A 25087-nucleotide genomic window follows, 5' to 3' on the forward strand; every position below is an offset into this window, starting at 1 on the left:
CCAAAACCCCCCCCCTCGGGGCCGCCGTCTGAGGAGGGGGGCCAAACCACCCCCAAAATTTTTCTTGGAAAAAATTGAGGAGAGACTTTTTTTTTCCCCTTCTCTCCTTCCAAGAGAACAAGAGAGGGGGATTAAAAAATATATATATATATAAAAGTTTTCGACTTCTCTCTACCCCCCTCTCCGTTACTTTAAATATATTTAAATTCTGAGGGGGGCGCTCAGAAATATTTCTCAGAGCTGAGGCACTAAGATGGCCGCCTTGAAATTATTTTTAAAACAACCCCCCCTCCAGCACCGCCACCCCCTCCATGAAGAAAGGGAGAGGGGGGAAAATCCCCTTTTAAAACAAAATGGCTGGCTTAATATTTCATTTTTCACCCCCACCCCATTCTCCTCCCTGTTACACCCCCATCTCCAAACCTCTACCCAGAAACCCACAAATTTCTCCCTTTTTTCATAACTGATTAGTGCACAGATTATTAATAGAGATATTTTCCTTGTGTACTGAGTGTGTGTGCGCGCGGGTGGGGGGGCATGAAGGATTTCTGCATAAAACAAAAATGGCTGCTGTGACTAACTCCCCCTTATAAAAAATATTTGAGGGGGGGCATTAATCAGTACTCATGCTCAGTCTGACATCAGCATAAATTGTTAAAGGTTAACTAGTTAGATACTAGTCCAACTACATTTAATTTTTTCTTTTCTTTACTAGTCTTTTCCTCACCACCTCCCTTCTCTAAAGAAAAGCGCTTTTTTTTTTTTTTCTGAATACTTCAGAAGGGAGTGGTTTGATGTGAAGGGTTTTTTTCCCCTTCAGGCATTGAAAAGGAAAAAGATGAAATATATGTTTATATATAACTCTGTTTCTACATACCTCATTGGAGTCAAAACGCATTTAATTGTGTACGTATCTTTCAAGTGAGAAGGGATACTGGATTTTTTTTTTCTTTCTTTCTTTAAAAAAGTGGTAGAAATCCTAGTGACTTTTGGGGCAGATATATGAATAGATACAATGATTGAGTTTTTTTCAAAGGAGTCCATGTTTGATTCTCCCCTTTGCCCAGCCTTTTCAGTGATTAATAATTGTATATTTTATTTTCACTCTTTCCTCCTTTACCTGGCCTTTCCCTTCCCCGGTTGCTTGAATATAAAATTCATCTGACTTGGAAAGTTAATTTAGGGGTAAATAAACATATTTTTAGAATAAAGGGGAAAGAGTCAAGTCTGAAGATTGTGAAATGATTTTCTCTTTTCTCCTATTTCAGTGTATTTCCCTTCCTCCATGATCTCCAACAATGTAAAGTGGAAGAAACTGAGGTACCATGAAAGAGAAAAGTAACTGGAACTGAGAAAAAGAAAGAGGTAGGGGATTGTACTCATATTTTCATCTGATTCTCACCCGTAATTTCCAATTGTACCCACTGTTTACCTTAAAAGTGGTACCAGGAATCAAATGGAAGACTGAAAACGAGTCCAAAAGTATCTTTCTCATCCAGAGACTTAATTAGAGAAGTCGTAAAATAAAATTTGCCATGTGAGCAAGGCTAGTAAAGGAGGGTGAATAGCTCATCTCAGTTCTACCCTTTTTTGTTCTTGTCACCCTTTTGTTACTCTAGTTTCCTCTTGTTCTTTTGATCTCATTTTGTCCCTTTCCTTGCTTCTCACCCTATGTCTGTGGAATCATTTCTTTCCTGGGTTATTTCCCTACCTTTTAAGTATAGCTGCCAGCCACCCAGCAACCCCTGCAGTGTTCAGGAGCACCTTAAGAGGGGGGGGTAGGTAGGCAGCAACCAGAAAGTGTTAGTTAGTGACAAGGAACACTATGCAGATTTTTGCTAGGAGGCTCAAATGTTCTTTATCGATGTGCCACCTACCCCTCACCCACCCACCCAAAACACACACACTAATGTACTTTATTGTACATTGATATCCACCTTTCCTTAACCTGGTGTTTGGAATTCTCTTGCCTCTACTCCCATATCATTCCTGTACGAGTCTAACTTCTATCCCTCTTCCATTTGATTATATTCTGTCCTCTTTCTCAGTCTCTCTTCTTCCTAGTCCATCTGGGTATTCATTCCCTTTTTTCTGTCTATGGGCTTCTCTGTATGTGTATTTTTCACTGAGACTTTTACACTCATCCCTTTGACTCTCAGGCTCTTTTACCTCTAAGTAACTGTCCACATCTGTTTACTTCTGACTTCCAGGATCTGGCTGCATGTGCCTCTTCTTCCTGTGTGCCTGACTCCCCCTCTTTCTGGCCCCTCTGTGTGTGTCTAGGAAGAGTGTCCCCACATGCCTGTTGACAACGCTACACATGTGCACCACAGTCTCTCTGCCTCTGTGCCGAGTGCCTCTGCCTGCCTGCCACATGTGCCATGAGCTGCAGGTGTAGGTGGCTAAAGGTGTCTGTGTGCATCTCTGTGCTAACATTCATCATTCTTGCGAGTGTGCTTTGCATATGGATCTGTTAATTTGCCTGATTCTTCCTCCTGTCCATCTCCTCCTCTGCCTGCCTGCTTCTCCTGTTCCCTTCTCTCCCTACTGACTTCTTGATCTTCTATCCTTGTTTCCGCCTGTCTCTCTACCTGCTTACTCCTATTATGGTGTCTGTCTGCCTGCCTGCCGGTCTGCTCCTCCCTGACTGGCTGCCAGCTTCTTTCTCTCCCTGGTTGTCTGTCTGCTTCTCTGGCTGTTTGCCCACCACTCTCTCTCTAGCCATCTGTCTCCCCGCCTGCCTGTCTCTATCACTTTTTTAGCCTTGGTTTGTCTACCTTCCAGGCCTTGCCATGCTTCTGTCTTGGTTTTTCTCTTATCTTACCTTTCTACTTGTTCTTCCTCTTACTTATGCCAGTTAATGATTTTTTCCTTGTCTGTCTTCTTGCCTATCTACCTACTTGCTTGCTGCTATTCCATGTTTAATGCTAGTGTCTTTGTAGTCTTTCTGCTTATCAGCTTTTTCTCCCTTGACTTCCTCTATCCCAACATCCCATCAGCGGTGATGGGCTCTCTACCCCAAACGTCTCAGTGAACCCCTTGCCCCAAATTCTTACCTGCCTACTTGCCATATCCCCTTACCTTGCCTTCTCTCACTGCTTACCTCCATTTCACTTGTCTCTTTTTCTTTTTGTCTTTCTGGTTCCTCAGTCTGTCTGCCTCAGTCTTTTTGCCATTTTCCCAATCTCTCCTTGTCTTCCTGCCTTTTTGCTCTCACCTGGCTGGCTCTGCTGTCCTTGTATCCGCTTGCTTTTGTGTTTCTTCTTATTTTTTAATCAATTTTTAAATAGATAGTACATACACATGGTACAAAATGTTTTAAGTACTAAAAGTGACCTGTGAAGTGTAAGCCTCTCTAGTTATTTTTCTCCCCCAGCCCTTAGTTCCTTTCCTCAGAGTTGGTCACTACTTCACATTTCTTGGATATTGTTCCAGAAAAGAGTCTGCATATTTACGTGTACTTGCTTTTTGCTGCATTCCTCCCTACTTCTCTTCTAGTTCTGCTGAGTGCTTCTTCCACTGTTAGTCTGTCAGTACCCCTTCATATTTCACTGGGCTTACCATCTCTTCTTGTCTCTTTGATTCTTACTTTATGGCACTTGTCTTTTTGATTGGCTGGTTGCTAGTCACATGCCTATACTACCAGTACCTGAGGAGCTCTTAGGAAGGGCTTGCTCTCACCTATTCTCCTACTCTGCATAATAAATTGTCTTGATGAGAGCCCACCTCTGCTCGTCTCCTCATCACTGATGTATTAATTGAGAAAAGCACTGGTGGTACTGAAAAATACCTTACAGACATAGGTTCAATTTAGTAAGTACAGATAGTTTGGAAGCGAGCTACCATGCAGATAGAGTAGATACAGGCCCACTTTGCCTTTCCCACATCTGTATGCATTTTTTAAAGGCATGTGAATCTAGATCCTTTTAGGTTCAGCAGCTCCCTTTTGTTGTTGACCTATTCCTGTCCAAGAAGTTTGTCGTCCTCCTAGTCTAAAAAACTGCCTCTTACTAACACTTTTCTCCCTTTTCATCCTTGCTTTGATTCCTCTCACATGCCACCTTGGAGGTGTAATAACTTCTTGGGAGAAACAAAGCTGTCGCCTTTAAGTCTCTTCAGAAAGGTGATGGTAATACTTTTATACACAATGCTCTGTTCTTTCATTTCTGCTTTTTTACTGCCTGTATTCCTGAATCTAATGATTTCATTCTCCATCTCTGTGTCTCTCCTGACTTTCCCTCTCTCACTTCTCTTTTCTTGGTTTTGTCTTTCCTCTTAACTATGTCTTGGGCTCCATTCTAGCCTCGCTTCTTATCGGCCACCTTCCTTCTCTTCTGTCTGATTGGCCTTTATCCCTCCATCACCCTATCTGTCTGCTGGATTCTTCCTGCCTGCAATAATGTATGTCATTGCACTTTATAAATCATAAAGCACTGGGTAGTATAAAACATTATCATCACTTTGTCTTCTTTCTTTCATTATTATTTTATTTCTTTCTCTGCTTTCTCTCTCTCTACCCCTTTCTGTTTGTCTGTTTCTGTCCCTCTCGGTGATCTTGCCTGCCTCTCTTGTCAGTCACCTCCTTCCTTTTCTTGCCAACCTGTCTGTTTTTCTGCCATCCTACTCTATATTCTCTGTTCTTGTGTCTCTGTTTCCTGTTCCTCTATATTTCTTTTACCTACCTATTCTGGCTGTCCTCAGGCCTTTTATCTGATCCTGTGTGTCACTTTCTTTAGCTGCTTATCTCCCTTCCCTGTCAGTTTCAACATGGGTACCACTGTGTGCCTTTTGCTATTTTCCTGTACTTCAGAAAAATAAAATAAGTAATTAAGATACCATATAACTAATTGGTAGAGGAAAATGTTTTTTGTTTTTAATGAAAAGACCATTAAGGTGAGAACAAGGAACTGAAGCATGCAGCTATCAAATGCAAACCAAAAATTAGATGCCACCCCCCAAGGAAAAACATTGTAAGGGACTTCAAAGCCAATAATAATAGAATTATTTATATAAAGCAAAAGCAAGAAACTTTCCCAAAGCAATAGTTTCTAACCTTTTTTGGATCATAGGAAGTTGTAAACCCTCCCCCCAGAAAAATAGTAAATACAGTCATACATTGGTGGTACTTGTCAGGTTCAGAATTGGTCAAACCCTGTACTCGTTACATTTGGATGAGAAAAAAATGTTTCAGCACTCAGCGCCTGCTCAGGAACTCGTTGCACTTGCTAGAACTTCTGTGAGTCACACCACCACCGCACAAGAGAAAATGCTTCATCACTCATCACTTGTTCGGTACTGGTCAGTTTCGGCACTCAGTCACAAGTTCCGGAACAAATAAATGATGAGTACCGGAGTACCACTGTATACAAAGTATCACATGTGTTTTCATGGTGTCATGAATACCCTGAAGCCTGTGGACCTCAGGGTAAAACCCTGATGTGAACCAGAGCACAGACATGAACTCATGCAACAAAGCAGGTCAAAGAACTGAAAAAGCACTTTACAATCTACGATTTTCTACCCAAGGAGATTTTAAAGAGATTCCTAGTCGTCTTTTTAAAATATATATGTTAGTGATAATAATGAAGGGCATGTAAATGCTAAAGATATCATGGAATTAAGAGATGGAAGGTCATCTAAGCCAGTGGTTCCCAAAATGGTTAAGTAAGGTTGTTACCTGTCCTTTTGTGGTAAGGTCTGTTCTTTGTTATGAGATTACATATTTCTTATAAATATTTTTCTACAGAGTGAATATGTAATATACTATATTTACATGTAATAAATATATATGTCAATATGTACACATGCTTATGTATTTAACAATATATTTGTTAAAAACGTCCATTTTACAAATGAGGTAGAACTGTATGGAAGGATGCCTGTGATTTTTATAGAGAAAACAAATGACTTTTTATACTTCTGTACAATTTTAACAGAACATACATGTACTTTTATAGTTATAAAACATTTTTAATATCTTTTTACTAAATAATGGTGATGGGTATAAGTTTCAGTTTTGTTGTTCTTTTTAAAATTATTTATTTATTTATTTATTTATTGCTTTCAGAGAGAGGATACGAGGGAGAAATATCAATTTGATGTTCCACTTATTTATGCATTCATTGGTTGATTCTTGTATGTGCCCAGACAGCCATTGGACAGCAACCTTGGCATATAGGGACGTGCTCCAACCAACTGAGCTACCCGGCCGGGGCAGGCTTTGTTATTCTTAGTATTCTTAGCACAAGAAAAAGTCAGCATCTCCATGTTGATCACTAACTTTATTTTTTTTAATGTTTGACTGGTCATTGAAATATAAAAGTCTATGATCTACTGCTTAAACTAACAACTTCTTGATTTCATGAAGAGAGAAACTTTAATTCTTCATATATTGTATGCATGATTTGTGACATTTATATACCCACTATATACTATTATATGCATAATCTTTAAGTCAGTTCACTTTTCTTTAACTTAGATGAATGTCCTTTAAAGAGTACATTTTATAATACTAACAAAATATCCATAAGTCCTTGATTTGATTGGGTAATTATATTTTTGTAATTTATTTTAAAGTACAAATAATTACTAAAATAAAATCAATAAAAATAAAAGCATTTTGCATGCTACCAATGGTCTAGGAACCATATTTTTAGAAATGTTACTTTAGCCCTGGCTGGTGTGGCTCAGTAGATTGAGTGCTGGCCTGCGAACCAAAGGGTCACTGGTTTGATTCCCAGTCAGGGCACATGCCAGGGTTGCAGGCCAGGTCCCCAGTAGGGGGTGCATAAGAGACAACCATATGATGATGTTTTTCTCCCTCTCTTTCTCCCTCCCTAAAAATAAATAAAATATTTTTTAAAATAAAAAAGAAATGTTACTTTAATTTTATAGGTACAGAAACTGGGGCCCGGATGTTGAAAGGATTGCTAAGTTAGTTGTTAGACCAGGATTTGCACTTATATTTTCCAATTTATCTTTATACGATATACTGAATGACTTCTAAGTCCATGGGATTCCTAGAGTTTTAAGGAACTAGTATGTGAAATTGATGGTCACATATATAACTTATTACCTACAACAACTATACTACAGAACTGGCAATGGTCAATTTAATTGTATTTAGTACACTTTTAAACTTGCATGTTTTCTAAAAAGTTCAACTTCTTAGCATCTACCCTAGAGAAACGGTCTTCATACTTGTGCATATCAGATTACTTGTACAAAGATGTTCATTACAACATTGTAATAGTAAAAAGTTGGAAACACCCTAAATCTCCAACATAAGGAACAGCTAAGTAAACTACATAGCAATTAAGAAAAATAAGTTACATCTTCATTGTAAGATTCTCTATTATGTTGTTGAATGGAAAAAAGAAAGCTGTGAAGCAATACAGCATGGGGCAAAAGTAGGTTTACAGTTCGTATGGAAAATAATACAATAATTAATAAATGTTAATACAAGAATAAACTTTTGTGTTTCACATACTCAAAACTGTAAACCTACATTTTCCCAACCCTATACGTATTATATTATGTAGTTAATTTGTATTCAAAGAAGCCAAAAAAATACTATATGTTTCTACAGGTACTTTTATATGTATATAAATGCCTTTAAAAATTCTGGACATAGAAAACAAAACAAACAAGAGAAAAACTAAAAGGAAAAATTCTGGACATATACTTATCAAACTGGAAATGGGTTGCTTTGGGGAGAGAATAGTGAAGGGGAATATTTAGCTTTATTAATAATTTTGAATTTTTATAATGAGAAATTATTCATTTATTATTTGTTTAAACAAATTTAAGTAACCTCATGATTACATTAACAAATGAAGCCAAATAACACAAAAAGTAGTATGATTCCTGTGAAGAAATCATTCCTCATTAATCTCTAGTTCTTTGAAGAGAAAAATATCTAATCAAAGTACAATCTGTGGATGTGATATAGTTACACTTTTGAAAACATTAGTGAAGTTCTAGTTTAAAAACTAACATACGTGGGAACAAAAGGAAAGGCACAGAAGAGCTCATGTAATAAAGAACTAGTGATAAAAGAAAAACAAATATGAATATCCATAGAATAGTCCTGGAAGAATACACAAGAAACAGTAGTAGTTATAACTGGGAAGGGAATTTTTTTCATTGTGCATCTTTTAAAGCAACTCGAAAATTTTTAGTCACCAAGGGATTAGCTAGGTGGAGAAAGGAGAGACACTTTTTGAGATCAGACATGAACACACACAACGGAAACTCAATAATCAATATGTGGTAGTGATGATTGTTACGGGCTGTAAAATCTGAGTGTTCAGAGAAGAGAGATCTGGTGGGGGGAAGAGGAACTTGAGGAACTTTCATGTGAAGCTGTATTTGAAGTAGGCCCCAAAAGAAAACTTAAGATGTATAAACAGGAGGAAGGAGGGCAGCCCAGGTTGAGTAAGAAAGTACTTAGCAAGCAGAATGTGGACCTCATCTGACTAGAGTGGTTAAGTTAATGATAGAAAGTTATAGTAGGTGTTGGTACCTCTTTAAAGGGTAAGAATTGTTAGTATATCAAGTGATGAGTAGAGGCCAGAACATTAGAGGAACTTTGAAGAATGAAGGGGAGAGAAGAGAAGCCAAAGAAGAAAGTGGAAATTGTTAGGCTGGTAGGTACACCAGATAGTGTTACTGTGGTAAAGCAAGAAGACAGTTCCAGAGGGTATCATTGGTGCTAGGTGCTTCATGGAGGTCAGGAAAAATGCCAACTGCTAGGGCTTCAGAAAATTAAATATAGAGTTACATATGACCCAGTAATTTCAGTTCTAGGTATACATACCCAAGAGAATTGAAACATATCCACACAAAAACTTGTATATGAATCTTCATAGGGGCATTATTCATGCCCCTATTCACATTAATAACTCCAATGTGGAAACAACCCAAATGTCCATCAACTAAGGAGTGGATAAACGAAAATATAGTATATCGATACAATTCAACCATAAAAAGAATGAAGTACTGATACATGCTACAACATGGATGGACCTCGAAAACATCATGTTAAGTGAAAGAAACCAGACATAAAAGGCCACATATTATATGATTCCATTTATATGAAAGGTCCAGAATAACTTTACAGAGATAGAAAATAGAGCATTGTTTGCTGGGGTTTGGGGGGAGGAGATGGGAAATGACTACTAATGGGTATGGGATTTCTTATTGCAGTCATGAAAATATTCTGGAATTAAGTATTGGTGATAGCTGCGCAACCTGGTAAATATACTAAAAATTTTTGAATTATACACTTTAAAATGGTGAATTTTATGGTGTATGAATTACATCTCAATTTTTTAAAAAAGACTGTGGACCTGGTGTGGCTCAGTTGGTTGAGCATTAACCTGCAAAACGAACGGTTGCTGGTTCGATTCCCAGTCAGGACACATACCTGGGTTATGGGTTCAGTCCCTAGTCAGGGCATATATAAGAGGCAACTGGTCGGTGTTTCTCTCTCACATCAATGTTTCTCTCCCTCTCTCTAAAAATGAATAAAATCTTAAAAAAGAAAAATCTGCAATCTGGAAGCTAGTTTGGATGAGAAAGTTACATATCAATGAAAGATTATGAGAAACCATTAAAATGTTGAATATGGAGGTTTTTAACTAAAAATTTCATCTATTGAGAACTATTTAATAGGCTCAAAAGAATACCTATAGCATAAATTAACCACAGAATATTAAAATGAATACATGTATCCACCACCTGGTTTAATAAATATAATAGTAGTAAGATCTTTAAAGCCTCAGATGATCTGTATTTCACATTCCTCTCCTGCCCCCACCCAGCCAGTCGTCATTCCCTTGCTTTTTCTTTGAGATTATTTCCCTTCCCACCTGTAACTTCTTAATTAAAAAAATTTTTCAAACCTACAGAAGAGTTAAAAGAGTACAATGAATACCCATATATAAATTCTTCACCTAGATTACTGATCTGATTATTAACCTTTTGCCACGTTGATAAAATGACATGAGCAAATACTTATGATCTAATTTTAATTGCATAAAACTATAAAATCACATATGTAGTATAATTGCAAGCATGTAGGAAAATACTTAAAGGAAGTGGTTAGAATGTTAATAGTGGTTTATGCTGAGTGTTAGCAATAAGAAAGATTTTTGTTTTGCATCTTTATGCTTCTCTGCCTGGAATTTTCTGTGAAGAGCTCATATTCTATAATAAAAAAAATTAGTTTTAAAAATTAATTTAAGATGTATATAGAAAGAGAGAATTAGATAGTATCAAACATTTGTTTATAAAATTGGGTAATCCCAAAAGGATAGTGTAAAATAATATAGAAAATAAACCTGGAAACAGACCACATACTTGAGGGAATTTCTTTATCTCCAGGGTTGCTTCCAGATTCCCCCATCTTGTGTGAAAAGATTCCTGCAGTCTGACTGTATACCCCTCTACTTCTCTTCCTCACTTTCATCTGTTCACCTTCTGATCATTCCCCACCCTTCATTTGAAGACTGACACCTGACTCAGTCCTGTGCTCGACTTCCTAACCAGAAACCTTTCTCTCCATTCCACGTGTGGCAAACACTAAACATTTTTTTCCCTTTTGACATTGACTTGTAACAGTGTCTTTACACTTTTCTGTTGACTGGCCGGATTGAAGTGCCTTGCTTTCCATCTATTGTCAAGCCCCAGTTGTTTCAGCAGAATTGCCTTGACACCTTCCCCAGCTGATTGACTATCTTTCAGGTTACAGTTTTATCTGGTGAATGCTAGCCCAAGCTGGCTTCCTCATGCGCCTCTGCTGGCTCTTGGACTTTTCACCATCTAACTCTCTGGACAAGGAGTCATTTTCATATCAGACTAAGTTAGTTATGATTAGTAAGTTAAAATCAACTAAGTTTTAAAAAAGATTCTATTTTAAAATTGTGTAACTCCTAAAATGTATTCCAGAGCCAAATAATGAATTTATCTACTCCCTCCATTAGAGAAAGAGTTGAGCTTTGGAGTCTGGTAGCACCTGGAATCCAAGTTCTTGTCACTTAATGATAGTGACACTGAGCAAGCTACTTACCCCGCATGTCGCAGTTCCCGCATCTGTAAAACTGGGATATTAATGCCTACCTTATATTGTAGTAAGGTTGAAGTGAACTAACTTACATAAAGTGCTAGCCATAAGGTGCTCAATAATTGGTAGCTATTTTTCTCAACAGTCAAGTTTACTATTAGTCATTTCTCAAGTCAGGGAGACTCAATGATGATTGTAAGGTGAGAAGATTCGTGATCAGAGTTATGAATAGCACCTTAAACTGAAGAAGCAAAGTACGGACTTTAGTTACTCTTGCTCCCAATAATTGTCCCATTTCCTTGCTTCCCCTGCTTTATATAAATAAGCTAAACTCCAGCATGACATGGAACAAACCACATTTTACTGGATGCAAGTAATTTTCCTAATGGAGGCACAAACACTGTTGTTAGGTCTGAAACCAAATGGTAGTCACAGATATGGTCTACTGACTTTCTAATCATGATAGATATTACCTAGATGCTAAATAATGCTGAATCTCGGAGAATCCCAAGGGAATCATTCATTACTAAATAAAGAGTGGCTATCACAAGGAGAGGGAAAGAAAACTAAAATTTTTGTGTGCCAAGGACCTTTTGTACTGCTGGACATTTTCCCACATCTTATTTTAATCTTCTCAACAACACTGGAGGTTGCTTCTTTTTAAGTGGCCATGTCCTGGTTTATGCCTATTGTCTTTAATGCAATCGTACTTCTGTTATCTATATTTTATGGTTAAATGGAATCTAAAGGAAGGAAAGTATTCTGTGCATGGTTACAAAGCCAGAAAACTCATCCCTACTGCATGCAGTTGGATTTTGTCTATGACTGTCCCATTCATATCTCACTAACTCCTACTCTAATACACCACCACTTTGTGTTTGCTAAACATGGAAACTCAAGTCCTTTCCTTGACCTCTGTAACATTTCATGCTTTTACCACTCCCTCCTCTCTCTGGCTTCCATGGCACCATTTTCCTGGGGTGTCTCTCACACCTCTGGCTTTTCCTTCTGAGTCTACTCCTCCCTTTCCTTAGGTATTGTTCCTCCCAGGCCCTCTACTTAAATAACGCTCCATTATTGAGGTGGTCTAATCCTTGATTTTGGCAATAGTTACTCTACTGGTAATTCCCATACTTAAAACTCTAGCCCTCTTCAGGATCTAGTCCCATATATCCAGTAAGATCTGGACTTCTGTATTTGCATGCACCAGTGTTACTTCATACAGCTAACTAAATACAGATCATCTTCCTCTACAATCAGAGTCCTCCCCCAGCATTCCCCTTCATCATCACCCCAGTCACACAGGCCAGAAAACTTGGGTGTCATCCAGGAGTGCTCCTGCTGCCCCAGACCCCCTCCCAGTAAATTATTGAGTTGTGCAATTCTTTTACAACTTCAGTTCATATTCTTTGATCCCCACTGCCACTAACTTAGTTCTGGCTACCTTCATCTTTCCTGGACTGCTGCAGTAGCATCAGTCTCTGTCTTCATTTTATTCCCCTTTTCTCCCCTCCATTCCATTTTCTCTTGACATTATACAGCAAAGTGACCTTTTAAAATGCAAATCTGATCATGCCATTCTCTATAAAATCCTTGACCCTGAATTGTGTACTTTAAAAAAAAAAGATTTTATTTATTAGAGAGATGGGAAGGGAGGGAGAAAGACAGGAAGAGAAACATTGATGTGCAAAGAGACACATCAACTGGTTACCTCTCTCACTCCCCCAACCAGGGACCTGGTCCACAACCCAGGCATGTGCCCTGACTGGGAATCACACCAGCAACCCTTTGGTTGGCAGACCAGCACTCAATCCACTGAGCCACACTAGCCAGGGCTGAATTATATATTTTAAAAGGGTGAATATTATAGTATGTATGTGGATTATATCTCAATTTAAAAAGAAACAACTTGTTTTACATGGTCTGGCCTTAATGTCTCTCATTGCCCACCCTTCCTATGCCTCCTATCTCCTCTTAGCTTTACTTAGTGTTGCATTTCTGCTTCTGAGCTTTCCACACACTGTCTCATCTCTAAACTGTTCCCTATTTATGCCATTTATTCTTTCTCTTCACCCTCTTCATTCCTTTTCACTTGGCTACCTCATTGTCCTTCAGATCTCAGTTTGAGATGATACTTTAACAAAAAGCCTTCCTTGATCTCCCCTGGATTTAGATGTTCCTGAGGCATTTCATACTTAGCCCTTTTGTAGCATTTATCTGATTTTATTTGTTGATTTTGTGAATGCTGATTAACTGCTCTGGGCTGGGCACTAGGCTAGGGACGTGGTCCCTGCCCCCCTGGAGCATATAGTCTAAGAAGGGAGGAAGATGGACATTAAACAATAAATTAAAGTAAATACTGGAATTGTAACTATGACGTTTCAGGGCAGCCTGAGAGGGTGTGATTAAAGATTTGACATAATTGAAGGGATCAGGAAAGACTTCTCTGGGAAACATTTAAGCAAAGACTTTAAAGCAGCAGGAGTTGGCCAAATGATGAGTAGAGACTGGGGTATTGCATGCAGAGAAACAGTACATAAGAAGGTCCTGGCAGAAAGCTTCTGGGGGAGTCTCAGAAACAAGGCCATTGTAGGAGACAAGATCCTGGAAGAGCCAAATCATCTCCTTCTGGACAAGAGTAAGGGTGTCCCTACATCCTTTTAAGAGGAGTCGGAAGTCTTGGCAGACTTTAAATAGAACTTTAAAAGCTTCTCTTGGGCCTTGGCTGGGTAGCTCAGTTGGTTGGAGCATCATCCTATATACCAAAAGGTTGCTGGTTTGATCCTTAGTCAGGGCACATACCTATGTTAGGGGTTTGAGGTATGTACGGGAAACAACTGATAGGTGTTTCTCTCTCTCTCTCTCTACCCCTTCCTCACTCTCTAGAAAATCAATAAACATATCATCAGGTAAGTATTTAAAAAAATAAGAAAAAAAAATGAAAGCTGCCCTGGCTGGCGTGGCTCAGTTGATAGAGTGTTGTCCTTCAAAGTGAAGGGTCGCTGGTTCGATTTCCGGTCAAGGCACTGGGTTGAAGGCCAGTCCCCAGTTGGGGCGTGTGCGAGAGGCATCCAATCATCGATGTTTCTTTCCCTCTTTCTCCCTCCTTTCCCCACTCTCTAAAATAAATAAAACCTTTTTAAAAAAGAGTTTGCTAGACTTTTAAAAATTTCCCTTGGCTGCTGTGCTGCTGTGTATAAATGGAAGCAAGATGTCAAAGGCTCACAAACTTCTTTGACTCTTCCACTAAACTGTAAGCTTCTTGAGGGCAGAAATTGTGTTTTTTAATTAGTGTATCCACAGAGTCCAGCACTGTGCCTGACAGCAGATGCTAAGTATTATATTAATGAATTGAATAAATGGATTGTGAGGCCAGTATTCCAACTTAGGTTTTCAAAAAAGGCTCTACTCAAGTATCAACACCCCACCCCCACATACAACCCTTCAAAGACCATCTCTCCATCCACACCCAAAGCTAATTGGATATCCTGCCTTTTGCCTCCAGTGCATTTGTGGTCAATTTCCCAAAATGGCCATAATAATATCTAATAACCAGCATGCTCTTATTACACTCTAACTTTGACACTTCCATTGAGAGGTGAAGTCTAGTCCTCCCCCCGTGGATTTGAGGCGATGTCATAAAAGGTGATTCAGCTTCCTCCTGGTCCTCTTGGGACACTTGCTCTTAGAACCCAACCACCATGCTTTGAGGAAGCCCATCCTGCCCTGTGTAAAGGCCCACATGGATAAGAGCCAATAGCCAGGATAGACTGGCCAGCCATGTGAGCAAGCCATTTTGAAAGTGAATCCTCCAGCTTTCAGCAGTATACCCAGTTGACACCTTTCGGAATGGAAATGAGCTGTCCCCACTGAACCCTGCCCAAATTACAGATTCATTAGCAAAATTATGGTGGTGGTTTTAAGACATTAAGTCTTGAGATGCTTTTGTTAAGCAGGAATAGCTAACCGGAACAGTATCCTTTTGTTTATCATGCAGGCAGGTGGTGCCACTCAGTAGTTAAGTCAGCGGCCTATGACTGTCTTGGTTCAAAGCCCATCTCTGCTACTTACTAGATGTATGACCTTTAACAGGTTGCTTAACCTCTCTATGCTTCAATTTCCTTCCTTTTTCAACCTAAATAAAAGCAGTACTGAAGTTTGTTATGACGATTAAGTGATAATGCAGGTAAATGTAGATCTATAGGTAATACAGGTCAATCTTTGTGATCATCTCACACAAGCCTCTGACCATACAACCATCCCTCTAATGTGATTCTAGTTTTTTGTCTTTATAGTACTTTAGATATTTGTGTATATGTGTGTGTTTATATATGTATGTATATATACAAACATACAAATATAATATATAGCTTTTAGTGCTATTTGAAATGATCTTCTCTGGTTGTTTGTTTATCTTAACAAAGTGTAAGTCCCAATAAAGCCAGAGCCTTGCCTGTCATTTTCACTGCTATATTCCCAGTATATGGAACAGTGCCTGGCACAAAGTGCTAGGTAACTTTTTTGTGAATGAATGGATGAATAGCATGTTCACACTTCTTGTGGAAGACATCACTAGTTCCTACCCAGTATCTATTCTCTCCTTCCCCAGTAGAGGACCTTGCTTTTGTTGTGGCTGTCAGTATAAAATACTGTCCCAGATTCCATTGCAGCTAAGGGTTCTTATGGAATGCATTTTCTATCAATGAGACATAGTCAAGGGTCTGCTAAGGATGTCTGGGAAATTTTTTGCTTTGATACAGGCATTGTCCTTAGTCTTCTTCTTTTCTTCCTTCCTGCCCACAATACAGGCTAGAAGTAGAACAACCAAAAAGACCGTAAACATGAGAACAAAAACAGGAGCTACCTGAGACATTAATGAACTATTAAGTGGAGTCACTACAACACACACATTCTTTGTGAGGAAAAATTAATCCCTTGTAGTTAAGCCTTAGCAGTCAGTCTTCTGTTACTTGCAGCCAAATACATCCTCAACTGATATACTATGATGGAGTAATATCTATCCCTCTAGGCTGTTTACTAAGGGCAAGGGAATATTTCATCTTCCTTACTATTCTATAGAAGGATTAGAAGAATTTGTCAACACAAATGTTACTATTGGGATCTCTTCAGCTCTCTTCAAACAAAGAGAGTGGCCAAGTAGCAAGGGTCACCACATTATCTCAATCTGTTTGGCTTCTGAGTTCAGACATTTTAAATAGCAGGGGTTATGTATACCATTCATTCCTGAAACAAACGTGTTCATCATACACTTGGCCAGGCATTATATGGCTGTTGGGGATACAGAAATGATTAAGTCAGATGATTGAAGCTGGATGCCCAACTTCCCATTAAACATTGAGCTCCCTCAGGGCAGGAGCTGAGCCACTCCCAGTAAGAGATTTAATTCTAGCAATCTCTCTACCATCTTGTTCATCCTCTCAATCTTCTTTACCCCTGACCCCACTTTAATGGTCTCATTTCACTTATTCATTTGCCAGCTTTTTTTTTTCCATGTGCCTAGAATACTCAGTAATTACACAGCATATCTATTTGTATTTTGAATGCCTAATCATTGACTTCCAAGGTCATTCAGATTTCAAGTTGTCTGCTTTCTCTACAATTAAATCTTCATGTGCTCCTGCTGATCTACCATAAAATGACTGTTCTCCCAGTATGAAAACAATATGAAACATCTATGTGGTTTACCTAAACTCAGATGTGGGAGCTGGGTGCATTAACCTTATCCTGATCCCGATTGGGTGTTGTGGTCATAAGCCCAAATGATAGATCCCCCACTCAGATCCAGGGTACATCCAGATCAGAATTTGAGACAGTAATAAAATGTTTTAGACTAGTAATGAACTTTGTCCTGAGAGTTAAAGCTTTAGGAATTGCTGCCATGGCAACATAGGTGTAACAGGTTAAGGTACACCATTGAAACAAGTGCCAGGAATCCTGGGGCCACATTGTGTCATCACCTTTGATATTTTACTTTTGAGGGCCTTTATTAGTGTGTGTGTGTACATATTACTTAGGGGCAGGAGGTTGGGCCAGTTTGAGAGACTACTGGAAACTATAGCACCTTTCTCCAAAATAATACACATGCACACAATACCTGTGACTTGCTGCTATGATGATGGAAACTTTTTCAATACCATAATTTGGTCCTTTATGAGGTACCGTTTTCATTTACCTTTCTCGTGTGTGTGTTATCCCATTGAGTAGGCAAGCTTCCTGCAAGGAACAGTAAAGAAAAACCAAAAAACACCTTTTTATTACCCCCAGGGATGTGTGCATATAGGGACTGAGGCCTGTGGGAAATATTTGCCAACTGAGTCCTTGGAAGCTGCTATAATTTACTGAGGACAGGCAGCTTTGAATAATCTGCCACCCCACCTCCCTCCAAATCAAGAGTTACCACAAGAGGACTTGGACCATACACTCATGTTCTATTTACTTGCTAGGTTTTAGGCTAAAGCATTATTTACATATTCTTCATGTAAATATCCTCTTGGATATTTAGGGAATAAGGTAGTGCCTAGTGGAAAACTTTATAGCCTCCCTACCCAAAAATGTCAGTAAATATTAATAATTAAATGCTCTCTATTAACTTAAAAATCTGGTCTTTACCCTTCCACAGCTCTGCGCTTTACCCCATACACACCCATACCTGCAGTCAGATCCTCTATGCATTATCCCATGCATTTTATTTCTCAAACTACATTCCTTTCCTGGCATGTGCTTGTGGAAAAGATTAAAAACAGGAATAAACCTAATGCTAATAGAATAGTGGCCTTGTAGGTTTTCCTTTTTTTTTTTTTTTTTTTCCCTTTAGCCTTTCCCTCCCAGCCATAAATTTCAATGAGGCCACCTTTGATCCTAACCTAGTTTCCCCTCCTCCAGGTCCCTCTCCCTGACTGTGTAGGCAATTATAGCCACCTAGTGGCCATGTGGGGAAATGAATGACAGATTGCCCCAAAAAAAGTTCTGGTAAAAGGAAGAACCCCTGTGGAAGTTTTGGTCTTGGATCTATGGCGAGCAAGGAAAGAAAACATGTGGATAGAGATTACAGCACAGGATCCAGACATCCTATTTCTTGGTCCCACCTTGCCTCCACCAGTTATTATAGACAGATAAATTCACTTAACATTTGAATTCAATCGAAATTTATTGAGCAGCAACTGTGTGCCTAACACTGGGAATACAGCAGGGAATAAGATGGACATGATCTCTGCCCTCAGGAGCTTACAATCTAGCAGCCGACCAGCCAATTACATCCATAATTTTAACATAGAGGTGGTGATAGCTTGGAAAAAACAAGACAAACTCCGGAGATACTTAGGAGTTAGTCTACTTGGAGAGTGACTGGGTGTGTGAGGAGAGGGATGTTTCTGGCAACAGGTACTGTAGTAGGAGACTCTGGAACAGGGGCAGATCGCATAGGCACAGGCCCTGAGGATAGCATAGGTCCACAGCAAACGGCATAGCTTTGGTTTTCAAAGAGTTTAGTGTTTAAATGAGCAAATAAGATACACATGAAAGCATTGCAGAATTAATTAAATTTCAAAACAATTCAGATAATTCATAGACTCCTGCATTACATGGGACTGAATGGAAGCCCTCAGTCTCACAGTGTGTTCAGATACTGCTGAAGCCAATACAGATGTCTCCACCTTTGTCCATCCCTTTCATAGCTCCTCAAAAAACTCCTATGCAGCCCACCCAGTGTCTCACAGGGGCCACCTTTTTCTGGGCCCTAGTGCCTCACATCAGGAAGATGCACTATTCCCTCCTCCCTGCTTCTTTTTTGCTGCTACTATCAGGAAATTCACCTGCTATTCTAATTCTCCCCTATGATTAGGTTAAATGGGACCAAATATGGTTGTATGGTTGTAATATGCTGGTGCTCTTTTGGTCATCAGGAGTTTTGACTTACTTAGCTCCTCTCTTTACTTACCCCTGTCAAGCTCTCACTTGTAGAATCAACATCTTGCAAAGTCAAGCCTGCTTTTCATGTTCTCCTCATGTTCCTGTGCCATTTGCCTCCCTTTTACTCCAAAGTGTCCCCAAAGTGTCCTACTCTGGGTTTTATTATAAAGATTTTATTTGTTTAGAGAGAGAGGGGAGAGGGAGTGATGTGCGAGAGATACATCAATTGGTTGCCTCTCACACAACCCAGCCCTGCAACCCAGGCATGTGCTCTGACTGAGAATTGAATAAGAAACCTTTTGGTTCACAGGCCAGCACTCAATCCACTGGGCTACACCAGCCAGGGCCAAAGTGTCCCACTCTGAAAGCCCTTTCCCAACTCTAGTTTTTCCTGCAATCAGTATATACCCATCTCTTTTCCTTGAAAAAGAAAAATTTTGATTTTAGTTTAACCAGGAAGTATCCTCAATAACTATCATTGAGCTTACACTTAGCCTGACTGCCTCCTCTCTGCCCCTGCAGACCTCCCTTCCAAAGACAAGTACTACAGAAAAAACAGCTGACTGCACAAGAGGCCTACAGCTTCCCATTGCTTAATGAGCTTAGGACATTGGGATATTCCATTTACAATGAAAAGAATATGGACTTTGGAATTGGGTCGACTTGGGTTTACATTCTGGTTACTAACGAATATGCCTTTGTGCTATTAAATCTTGCAAAACTTCAAAAGACTTACCTGTAGAATAGTGGTAATGGGTAGTTATATTAAATAGGGTGTATAAAGCACATAGTATAGTATTGAACCTGAAATCCCTGGTAACCATTCACTTCCATTCTTCCCCTTGGGTTTCAGCTGCCAAATACTATTCAGAAGAGAAATTAGCCAGTTTTGTATGGCCAGTGATAGCTACTTCCTATTTGTCTTTGTAAACACCGTATTCCTGCAGCCATCCCATTTCCATCATTGCCAAAAAACGTTGTTCCATCCCTCATCCTGGGTAGGACTTCTCTTTCTCTTATTATCAAAAAGTTCTGCCTGAGCTCTATCTGACTATGCTACATCTCCCTAATCCAAGATACTTTGTCTTCTTGAATCATTTTTTAAAATTAATTTCTAGCATTCTCCCTAACTTTTTCAGAGTAAATTATAATAGACCTGGAGAATCGGACCTTTACATTTCAGAAGAGCGTGGGAACCACAGGCCAGTTCCCAGAGTAGAATGGAGGTCAAGGTCCAGGCACACCTCCCCACCCAATCCCCATCTCTTTTCCTATAGGGTACAGAAACAGCCAAATTCAAAATATGTCTTGAGTCTACATCAGCATATATCTCCTTTCCTATAGCTCTGTGAGGTCATCATTGAAGTACAGCAGTATTGCAGGTGTGTGGAGTGTACCATCCATAGTGAGATAGTCAAATTCTTCCTCTTCATCCCGGATCCCATTCTCTTCCAGGGTATATTCCATGTTCAGGTTCTTCCCTTCATATTTCCATGTGTAGCTGGCAGCATGTGCATTATAGGGGAGATAGCGGTGTAGGATTTCCCACATTGATTCCAGGTCCCCCACCTGGAGAACACGAAAGTACCCCATTCCCAGAATTCTGGGTGGGGCACACACACACACACACACACACTTTCCAAGCAAAGGTCAGGGACCCAAAAGGTGACAAAGTTGGGATCAGAGTTCTCCCTTGGCAGATACACTTCAGACACTCCACAGTCCCGGAAATGAAGTTGGAGCCCCACCATGCCCTAAAGTCCTACCTGTCTTTATGGCAGCCACTTCTAATAGATGGCTCTAAGGGTCATTGTCACTGCCTGGTAACCTCAATCCCAAAATAGGGTAGACTATTAAGAGTCCAATTTCAACTGCTCTCCAACAGCATGTAAAAGCTTCCAAGGACCACCAGCACTAAGATGTATAAACTGCTGCCCTGAGCTTATGAAGGAGTCTCTTGTACCCTGTGACCCAGTCACTTCTCAAATTCCCAACCGTGGGGACCTAGGTGGTCTGCTTTCCTCGCTTGTACCTAAAAGGGGAGAAAATACAGTTCCCAACGGTTTTGGAGAGCTGATGACCTGAAGATCTACTTGGAGATTTGCCGGGATACCCAGTTCCCTCTAACCTGCCCCCAGGCACGAGTTCTCACCTCCAGGGTGTGCTCCTGCGACGTAAGGGTGTTAATTATACGGATGTTCCGGGTCTTGGCTGACAGCCGCCCCACTTCATAACGCGATCCCTGCCACCAGGGCTTCCCGAAGTCATTAGCCCAGTCGGAACGGGGCAGCTGAGGTGGGATGTGCAGAAAGCGGCCCCGAGGGGTGCGGTATCTCTGGGAACCAGTCAGTGGATCTATGTGCTTGCGGATCTTTAACGCAGGGTTTGGGGGCAAGGGGTGGAACAGTCACCATCTCAGGCTCTGGCTAGCCCCTGCTTTTCCTCCCCATTCCTGCTTTCTAGTGTCCCTCCCCCTAACACCGGGCAGAACTCACGTCTCTGGTCTTGGGATCAAACCAGTGGCTGATGTCCTGGCCCGCAACTTCCACGATGGGTTTCAGCAGCAGATCTCCTGAGAAGGAGCAGCCGCCGCCATTGCTGTCTGCCCAAGAAGTAGGCACCCCAAATACACACCCCGAAGCTGACCCAAAGTGTGACCCTTACCTTTGTGCTCTTGTGCCAACGGCGTTAGGTCATACACATATCCCAGGTAAGACACCCAGAGGTCTTCCGGCTGGTTGTGTTGAGCTACCTCAACCGGCGTGAAATATCGACGCTGGAAATACTCAAAGTCTGGCCCAGCCACTAGGCCCCGGCGCGGCATGGTTACTGATCCTTTAAGTGGCTCCCTCACTCCTCAGCACACACTCAGCACAGCATTCTCCCTCTTCCAGGTGCTAAAGTGAGAGCGTTTATCCGCTGACATGGAAACCATTGTCCTTTTCCAGCCACCGTCCAAAGAGATCAGCTGCTGGGTGGGCGAAGAGTGGCGTGTGCTCATGGGAAACGTAGTCTGATACTCGCTTTCAAGTAATTGAGTTACAGCCTCAGGTGTTCCGGGGTGAAAGCGAGCACAGTGTTCTAATTCAGAGTGGTCTGGGCTACGAGGGATATTTAGGATAGAGTTTCTCACGAGGTAGGAAAACAAGGGGGAGTTGTGCGTTTATGAAAAAATATATTCTTGCTGAATTCCAGGGCTTTTCAAGAATATGAAAAACAAAAACGGGAGAGAGAAAGTTTCTCGCGATATCTGAATACATCCGGCGTAATAGCCCTCTGTGAACCACAGCCTTGGAAAAGCTTTAAGATCGCGAGATCTCTACAGTTACAGAGGAGACTAGGAGGAAAGGTGATCTCGCGAAAGAAAAACTGCCTGGAGAGCTCGCGATATCTCAGACCACCGGACCTGAAAGGTTTTTAGGGAGTTGAAGGGCCTGGAGGAGGCCCTGGGACAAATGGCCGGAGCTGGACCAACCGTGCTGCTACGAGAGGAGAATGGCTGTTGCAGCCGGCGTCAAAGCAGCTCTAGTGCTGGGGTTAGCGCGGGCTTGGGTTCCGAGATTGAGGGGCAGTCGGGGAGCAAGGTGGGGGGATAAAGGGGGGACTGCAGCTCCCAGCAGCCTCTGGGATTCGTGTGAGCGCCCCACGGGCTGTCGGGAGCTGTGGTTCCGTGGGCGGGCAACAGCCCGGGCGGTACGGTTTGAGCTCGTGTCCTGCCCCGCGCAGGACTCAGACGGAGAGCGCGAGGACTCGCCGGCCGCTCGAGCCCGGCGGCAGCTGGAGGCTCTACTCAACAAGACTATGCGCATTCGTATGACAGATGGACGGACACTGGTCGGCTGCTTCCTCTGCACCGACCGCGACTGCAATGTTATCCTAGGTTCGGCGCAGGAATTCCTCAAGCCTTCGGGTCAGTGCCCGGGAAATCCACCGCCTGGGAATGCAGTGGAGCCTCAAGGCATTTCCCTTTCTGTGCAGTGCCTGGCTGCACCCCTTATTTTCTGGGGCTGGAAGTCTTGGCTCAAAAGGGGTGGGACCGACGCTGGCCTACCTCCCTGATGTTCTGACCCTTCTTTCCAGATTCCTTCTCTGCTGGAGAACCCCGTGTGCTGGGCTTGGCCATGGTACCCGGACATCACATCGTTTCTATTGAGGTGCAAAGGGAGAGCCTGGCGGGGCCTCCCTATATCTAACCACGATCGCGCATGCCTTTCAGACTTCATTAAACTTGTAACCTAAGTGGCCTGTGTGTGTCTAGCTGGGATGCCTGGGCAGAGATCTCACCCCACCCCTAGAGGAGAGGTTTATCTGAAGTTGGAAGCACTGTCAACCCTCCTTCCACAACCTGGACGTCCATGAGTGCCAAATGTCCCTTCAGGTTCGCGGGCGGGGATTGGGGGCAGGCTGAGCTTCGGACCAACAGGCCCCAGGGTGGACCCCTCCATCTTCCCTCCCACGCTGCTGCTCCAGAATTGTGGCGGGGGTGGGGAGTGGGCGGAGGGGTGTCATCCTGTTCCGGAAGGCCCATTGTTTCCCTCTCCGGCCTGGCAACACCCGAGTTCCTCTAAGCTGGGGTCAGAGAACGGGCTCAGGTCCCCAAGGGGAGCAGGGCAGGCGACAAAGGCCAGGCCCCCTCTACTCTATTGACGGCGAGGTTATTCTGGGGTCAGGGACAGCAAGCTAATGCGGTAAGAGAAGGCCAAGAAGCTCAATGATGCTCCAGTCTGCATGCTTGAGCCACACACCCCCTCCCATGTTGTTTCCTGCCTCTGGGCCCAGGAGTGATAGTATTTGTACCGCTCCTCTGTTCACAGGATCCCAGAAGCACGTTCAGTTCATTAATTCTTTATTAACATGTGATCACACCTTCCCCTCCAACCTCACCCTCGGACCAGTAAATACTAGAGGAGCTGCAGCAGAAAAGGAGGGCGCCAGCGATGTTCAGTTGTCCAATTCACAAAGTGGCGGGGAGAGCCAGGGTGTGTGTGTGTGTGCAGGGTCCAGCCCAAATGTTCAGGAATCAGATATGAGGAGTGAAAAGAAAGGGTTTTCCGGGGTGTGGCGAATTTTCACTAGCATTGGGTCCACAGATGCTGCAGTTCGCCAGGGGGATGCTGGGACCCACTTAGGCAAGGGGTGGGGTCAAAGTAGGCCGGGAGACCCCGGGGGTCTTCAGGTCCTTGGGCCTACTGAAGGGCAGGGCAGTCGTCAGGGTGGTTCTTGATCGAGGGTCCTCAAACCCATACCTTTCCTGATGTGGAAACGGCCTGCGACCCTGGTGAGGACCGGATTTGCCGCAACGGCGGGGTGCGCCGACGCCGATAGAGGGCTCGGCTGTAGGGCACTAGGCAGTCGGCTAAATGGAGGCGCAGGCAGAGGCGGCGGTAGCTGGCCAGGGCAAGCACGAGCAGCGGCACGAGAAGCAGGAATCCGGTGACCAGCAGGGCTGTGAAGCCTGGGTCCCGCAGGTGCGCGGTGCAAGGGGGTGCCTGGGAGCGCAGAAACTGTAGGATAAGAGGCGTCAGGCTCAAGTCGAACAGCCCGGGCGGAGAAAAGTTATGGTCCATAGACCCCACCGCCACCATCGCCACATAGCACCCGCACACCCTGGGGCGCCCGCTGCTCACCTGGGAGTGGCAGAGAAAGCCGAACCCTAGCATGGTGACAGCGGGTAGCAGGATGGTCCCCAGCACCAGCGTCAGCAAAACAAGATTGAAGGCAGCCACCAGCAGATTCTGGGCGGTGACCAGCACAGCGCAGGCCCAGCAGTCCAAGGGGTCCCGGGGCTCTGGGCCGCCGCTGGGAACCGGTCTCTGGGCCCCGAGGACATCCGCCATGGCCTGCCTGGCTTCTGCCCGCCTGGGCCGCGGCCCTTATAGCCTTCTTTCCTGCCCCTCCCCCGTCCCAGCCTCTCCTCACCCCACCCCCCTCATCCTGGAATGCGGCTCCAGGAGTAGGCACCCCCGTATGGAGGAACAGACCAGAGATCTGGACATTCCACAGGCGCCTCTGGGGAGGGGTTCGCCCTGGCCGGGGTCTGCGCAATCTCCCCATCATTCACGGGCTTGCAGCCCTCCTCCCAGTACCCTCCCT

The 25087-nt window shown here is 42.6% G+C and overlaps 3 protein-coding genes across 9 annotated transcripts in view; 1 reads left to right on the forward strand and 2 right to left on the reverse strand.

The window, feature by feature from the left end:
• Positions 1–23233, forward strand: part of NAA38 (N-alpha-acetyltransferase 38, NatC auxiliary subunit) — a 23938-nt gene extending 705 nt beyond the window's left edge. The window contains exons 2-5 of one of the 5 annotated variants that reach the window (XM_053930553.2): positions 1269–1365; positions 13952–13974; positions 22190–22904; positions 23075–23233. In XM_053930553.2, coding sequence (XP_053786528.1) covers positions 22490–22904; positions 23075–23187 — 528 coding nt within the window. In that variant the 5' untranslated portion in view covers positions 1269–1365; positions 13952–13974; positions 22190–22489 and the 3' untranslated portion in view covers positions 23188–23233. Of the gene's footprint in view, positions 1–1268; positions 1366–13951; positions 13975–21484; positions 21705–22175; positions 22905–23074 lie in introns of those variants that run through there. The other 4 variants (XM_053930551.2, XM_053930552.1, XM_053930550.2 and 1 more) reach the window with 4 other exon arrangements.
• Positions 18222–21945, reverse strand: CYB5D1 (cytochrome b5 domain containing 1). Of its 3 annotated transcripts, none has more exons than XM_024564819.4 (4): positions 21659–21945; positions 21490–21566; positions 21147–21329; positions 18222–20563 (listed from the first exon to the last, which is right to left on the reverse strand). In XM_024564819.4, the coding sequence occupies exons 1-4, from the start codon at positions 21816–21818 to the stop codon at positions 20333–20335; spliced, it is 651 nt and encodes a 216-aa protein (XP_024420587.1). In that variant the 5' UTR covers positions 21819–21945; the 3' UTR covers positions 18222–20332. The 3 variants fall into 3 exon arrangements, with proteins under 3 accessions (XP_024420587.1, XP_024420586.1, XP_045054956.1); XM_024564818.4 differs by having other exon boundaries at positions 21147–21365; XM_045199021.3 differs by having other exon boundaries at positions 20439–21026; positions 21147–21365.
• Positions 23234–23750: 517 nt separating the features above from the next.
• TMEM88 (transmembrane protein 88) lies at positions 23751–24870 on the reverse strand. Its single transcript, XM_024565168.4, has 2 exons — positions 24622–24870; positions 23751–24498 (listed from the first exon to the last, which is right to left on the reverse strand). Exons 1-2 carry the CDS (start codon positions 24829–24831, stop codon positions 24229–24231), a joined length of 480 nt encoding a protein of 159 aa, XP_024420936.1. The 5' UTR covers positions 24832–24870; the 3' UTR covers positions 23751–24228.
• Between the last annotated feature and the right edge of the window lie 217 nt (positions 24871–25087).

Source organism: Desmodus rotundus, chromosome 9 (genome assembly GCF_022682495.2).
Source record: "Desmodus rotundus isolate HL8 chromosome 9, HLdesRot8A.1, whole genome shotgun sequence".
Taxonomy (NCBI): domain Eukaryota; kingdom Metazoa; phylum Chordata; class Mammalia; order Chiroptera; family Phyllostomidae; genus Desmodus; species Desmodus rotundus.